The following is a 6,000-nucleotide window of genomic DNA, read 5'->3' on the forward strand; positions in this document are numbered from 1 at the left end:
TGTCCGTTTTCACAAATGTGTTTTCTCTGTTCTTGATATGAGTTGTGTTCATTGCTTAATAACATATTATCAGAGACAGATAATGTGAAAACAGAAAGAAATCTTGGGAGGTTGGAGATGGTGGGGGATATCATCTGAAGCGATTTCTTCATTGTAATTTTTCTTGATTATGAACAACCAAAATAACCTATCCACAAGTTGGCACATGTAGCCATTTGTATGGTGGGTTCTCCTTAATGGAGGTTAGGTAGCTTCCATAGAACTTATAATTCAGTGAGAATGATTGAGGGATAAACCTGTTGAGCCAGTTATCTATCACTGGTAAGTATGTTGTATACTGAAATCCACTTTCCCCAAAAGAATCTTATCATCGTAGACATTTACTTAACTCCTGGAATTGTCTGGTGTGTTCCTGTAGAAATTGGCTGCCTGTTGCTGATCCAGCCCAATTTCAGCTGGATCAATGGATGGTGTGATTCCTCTTTCATCCTGCAACAGGCCAAGCCCAGCATGTTTTGTGGAACAGGAACAGGTAGAGGAGTAAGCCAGCCTAGTCATACAAGTGCATTCTGGGTCTCTGCTTGCCACAAGGTTTGATAATATCTCATTGGCCAAAAGAATTCATAGGAGAGGACTATAAAGACATGTAATGAAGAGCACAAACATGGGAAAGATAAAGAATTTGGGCTCATTCATGGTGCTCAATCTACCACACCCATCTTTCAAAAGATTATTTGGGAAACTGTACACTGGAATTACAGTGTATAAAACATGGGCTGTAGATTTAGCAGATATAGAGTTGAATACTGATCCTACCACTATTATCCCACTAGACTGTAGTTTCCTTATCTGTTAGTGGAGACAGTAAAAGCACACAGATCACAAGGCTGTTGAGAGGATTTAATGTAACTATTAGCTAATTCTTATACAGCATTCATTACATCCTAGTCACTATTCTAACTGCATTATATAGTTTAACTCATTTAATCCTCACAATAATTCTGTATGATACTGATATTACTAGTTTGCAGATAAAGAATATGACAGCCAGACCAATAGACAGAGTTTTCTAAAGAGGTGTATCTATATATCTAGTCAATGGCGGAATTGAGATTCACAGCCTAGGCTGCTTGGTTCCAGAATCTGTGTTGTCATTATCTTAGCATAAAGCCTGGTAGAAAATAAACATGCAAGCTAATTTATTAGCTTACCAATTTATTGTTAATTCATATCATGTGTCTCATCCCATGCGGTTTCAAGTGCCAGAAAATTATAAATTTGCTTTTCATCATGTAATTGAACTTTTCAAACACATTTCATTGTTCAGAAGAAACTAGGCTGACTCTTTGAGAAACTATAGCACTAGATGAGAAGCAAAAACCTGTTAGACTTTCTGAAGTAGGGTCTGTGCAGGGCAAGCACAATTATTAATAAATGTTGTTGGCAGCTTTCTACAAAGTTGGAAAAGTGACTGCCATAGACTCAGACTACCCACCTAACTGTGTGAAGTACAAGATCATCAGCGGAGACATCCAGGTTATACAAAGATTCTGGGTCCATCCTCTCTCCGGAATGATTGAACTCATCACACAGCCAGACTATGAGACCGTGAAGCAATACAACCTCACTGTGGAAGGTGTGGACTGTGACAGATTTCATCCTCGCACGGGATTGACCATGGTGAGCAATGTGGGTTTTGATGGGATAGAGATGATCTACTAAGTTCCAATTTATTACACTCAGAATGGTCAAAAATAACCAGACGATGTAGCAAGTTACAACTTTCTCTACTTCCCCATCTTCTATGACTGTTATAGTTTTAAACTTTGGAAGTTTGAGGTTTGGCTGAGAATGAAAAATTTGCTAACTCCTCTATTCGCATGAGATTGAAGGAAATACAAACACTGAACATGCATGTAGCAATGACCAGTGCCAGTTCCTGTTCTAGGTACATCTTAGGGAGTTTATCTTCACCTTAAGATTTCAAGGTGATGATATTAACATCATATTCACTCTAAAAACTGGAAACTGAGGCAGTTTAGGAACCATACTTGAAGTTACATATATGATTAGTCAAGTGGGACTCATTGACTGCTTCTCCTGAAAAGTGATGTTTACAATGAAGGTGCAATTGAACCAAAGTGCAATTTTTTTTTTTGGATCAGAATTATCTGGGAAATATATCAGGGGTAAGTGTGGACTGAGCCCTTATTTTGTGTTTTTTTTTTTCTTTTTTTATTGAGGTAGCATTGCTTTACAGCCCTGTACATTATTTAGAAATCTATACCTCTTAACATCTCTTCAATGCTACCAGAAAATATTGCTTAACAAAGTACACATAACCTTCCACCACAGTCTGTGGGCCCCTTCACTCACTTTCCTTTTTACCTCTGTAATACCTCTCTAGTAGCTTCAATCCCATGGTCAGATTTTCTAGGGCTTATTTTGCTTTAGTTTTGTCCCTTTTATTTTTTCTATATTCCATGTATGAGTAAAATGATGAAGTATTTTTCTTTCTCCTGGAATATATTGTTTAGTATAATATCCTCCAGTTCTATCCATGTGGCTGCAACAGCAAGATTTCATCTTTTAAAAAAAAAGATTTATTTATTTATGAATACATAACTTGGGTACAGGCCAGAGGTTCATGGGCAGTGAGAGGATTCCCCAGAGACAGAATGGGGAGCAGAAGACCGAAGTACACTGTTTTTGAGGGAGGGGCCAGGGAGTCAGGAGAGGTCTGCAGTGCCATGTGGGTCACCTCTGGGGCGGGGATCAAACTCATTCTGAAGTGGCTTTAGCTTTTTAGTGCTATAGTTTAACCCACTGTGCCACCAAGGTGGGCCCTTATCTATAATTTTTTAATTTCATTACTGAGCATTTTATATCCCTACTCACTGTTGTTTTCTTATTTAAAGCTTCAATTACTATTTTCTCTTCATTACTTTATTTACTTCTGTTTATTTAATTCATGAGAGTATATGTTTTTCTGGATGTTGGTGTATCTCTGATTAGCTTTTCCTACTTATATTTTTACCTCCTTCACTGCATTGTTGTCCATGCTCTTGATATATTTTTTTAACATTATAGCTATGTTTTTTCATTTTTATTTCATATATATATATATATATATACACACACACACACACACACATCATATACATATTATATATATATATATATATATATGTATAATTTCATTATAGCAATTTTGAACTCTCAGACAGGGAGACAAAAATCTTCCATGTCCTTGTAATTGGATTCAGGACAGTTGTTTTCTCTTTGTAATATCATATTCCCTTGAAGTCTCCAGATGCCATCCATGTGTTGTATTTTCTAGTCTGCTCATTTTGCTGCTTTAGATTTTCCTATTTAAAAAGATCTGCAGTAGTTAACTTAGAGAGTTGAACTCTTTTACTCTTCTAGTAAGTGGCTCTTGGGTTTTATTGGATAAGGTTTTTGGCTTTCCTGACTTCTATATGTCCTAAAATCTAGTCTTGCAGTTGCTGAGTTAGAGGGTAGGGAGAGGGTCTGAACTGGTCCAGCCACTGGTTTAAATGTGCCTGGGTAGGAGGTGGCTCATGTTCATGGCTCCACTGATGTCTCTTCTCTCTGGGGGTTCAGAAGTGGGACTCTGGTCTGTGTGCATTCCTTAATCAAGTGTACATACTTCCAGTACCCAAGGGCTGAGCTGGGCTGTGCATGTCCGTGACTCCTAGCCTGGACCAGAGTCATCAATGGTTTTTTTTCCCCATCCTTCTCTTTCAACAAAACATGACTCTCTGTCTCTTCTTTGTTGCTGTCTTTGTTGGAACCTAATGTCCAAAGTGTTCTAGCTTTTCACCAAATCCCAGGACTTTCTGGGTATAGTGTTCCACTGTTAACTATGAGACGATCCTCTTTGGAATGAAGCAGAGGACCTCCTCTGTCACTATTGTGGTCCATCTTCTGGATTTATATATGATTTTAGCAGGATCAAAGGCCTCTTGAGAGATATTAGAAGTGAATATTGCTGCATTAATGATGTGATGTATATTTTAATGACTCCAAGTTTTCATCATCTTTATTAGACAAGAATCAGAAATGGCACTGAAGAATTTAAAGGTCCCCATCTGGTCTGATGATTCACTCTGTATCCCTTCCTACTGTATGGAGCCCCTGATTTGCTACTATTGTGATCATGAGGTTTCCCGAGAATGTCATTGTCAGGAAAATGTCAGGCCTATTCACAGCAACAATTAGAAGGGCTTTCAGAGGGACTGAACTACAGTGAAGCAGATGGGATTATGTGGCTCAGTTTGTCTCAGGAAGATACCTATGAAAGTGATATTTACACCTAGTTACTTGGGGCAGTTTTTCCTGCAGTCATTTGTATGTATTTTAACTCCCAAAATAGTATAAATTGACACCACTTGCAATTATCATACATTTATTACAAATGAGAATGGGGAAAGCAGATTTAAAAAGGTAGAAGTTCAAGGTGACTTTGCTCTGATAAGAAGATTTATGTCTTGCTTATCTGTCTTTTTTTTTTTCAGAATTATATTTATTGAATGTTCACATTGTGTACAACCTGGGTTTCAGAAACATACTAGTCATTATCTATCCCTTCAAGGAGCTTAAATTTTTTAACATATGAAAAGATTAAGCCTATGTAACGAGTGAATCGATGATATGGATAAATGTGACTTTCAAGATTAGAAAAGGCAGATCTTTGAACATCAAGTTATTATCATCATCGTCATCCACTAGCTCTCGAGAGTTTGTAAAGGTCACATACTATGACATGGTACACAGACTTTAATCCCAGACTCTGAGGTGGTCACTAGTCTTTTCTATAGTTGGAAATTTTCATTTCCAGGGCTTAAAAGTTAATCAACTTAGCCAAGTTTTTTACCCAGCTAGAAAGTGAGAGGAAGATTACCTCTAAGCATTTAATTACTATTTTGTATCCTAAATTATTTCTTTAATCCATCAGCAAATCCTGGGTCTCTACTTTCAAAATATATGGTGCGTTCTACTCTCACCTGTCCCTCTCAAGCAGCTCACACCTGTCTGTCCCACTGTCATTCATTCCTCAGTTGGCCAGTACAGCAGCCTAACTAGAAACAGCACTTCCACTCATCCCCTTTATAACCTATTCTTCACATCACAGTCAGGGTGATCCTTTAAAAACACAATGCTCCCTTCTCAAAGCTTTGCAATGGCTTCCCAACACAGTTAACATAAGTGTCAATGCTTATGTGGTGCCGTGCCCGGGGTGGTGTGGCCTCTGCTGTCTTCAGCTTCAACTTCTCTCCCTTTCACTTTGGTGAAGACACATGAACTTCTCGCTGTCACACCAAGAATGCTTGCACCTAAAATCCTGTGCCCCACACTGTCATACTTATCCTCCAGAGAGCCACTTGGCTCATATTCCAACTAAAGTTACATTTCTGCCTAAAGGATACTTGCTTCCTAGGTCCATTGTGTTGTGTGCGATGGTGGCATTTTGAAGCAACTCATGTGTTGCTCATTAAGTGCTTCAGTAAGCATAGTATGGTGAGGGCACTCTATGGACCACCGAGAATCAAGAAAAAAATAGAAAACTAGTTATGTAAACAGAGAAAGAGCAAGAAAACATGATCCTGTGTGTGAAAATAGGACATAGGAAAGAACTATAACAAAAAAAAACCCTTTATGTAAGTCAAAATCACATGACCAAAAAATCATAGCTATTCTATGAGGATAAATGCTTATGTGAGGACATATATCGAATATGGGGGAGGAAAAGAAAACAAAAAAGAAAGACCTTCTCGGGGCCCTCCCCGGTGGCGCAGCGGGTTAAAGCACAGCACTGAGAATCTAAAGCCGCTTCCGCATGAGTTCGATTGCCGCCTGCCCCGGATGTGACCACATGGCGCGGCAGACCTCTCCTGGCCCGCCCGCTGCTCCCTTCAGGAGTGTACTTCGTCGATCTGCCTGTTCTGCTCCCCACTCTGTCTCTGGTGAAGCCTCTCA

General features: G+C 38.9%; 1 protein-coding gene across 1 annotated transcript in view; it reads left to right on the plus strand.

The window, feature by feature from the left end:
* LOC101628829 (cadherin-related family member 3) overlaps positions 1–6,000 on the plus strand; it is a 49,282-nt gene that overhangs the window by 40,222 nt on the left and 3,060 nt on the right. The window contains exons 12-13 of the mRNA XM_004676557.1: positions 419–532; positions 1,448–1,680. Of these exons, the coding sequence (XP_004676614.1) occupies positions 419–532; positions 1,448–1,680 (347 nt within the window). The remainder of the gene's footprint in view (positions 1–418; positions 533–1,447; positions 1,681–6,000) is intronic.

The sequence above is a fragment of the Condylura cristata genome, unplaced genomic scaffold (assembly GCF_000260355.1).
Source record: "Condylura cristata isolate star-nosed mole 26May11 unplaced genomic scaffold, ConCri1.0 scaffold00004, whole genome shotgun sequence".
Taxonomy (NCBI): Eukaryota; Metazoa; Chordata; class Mammalia; order Eulipotyphla; family Talpidae; genus Condylura; species Condylura cristata.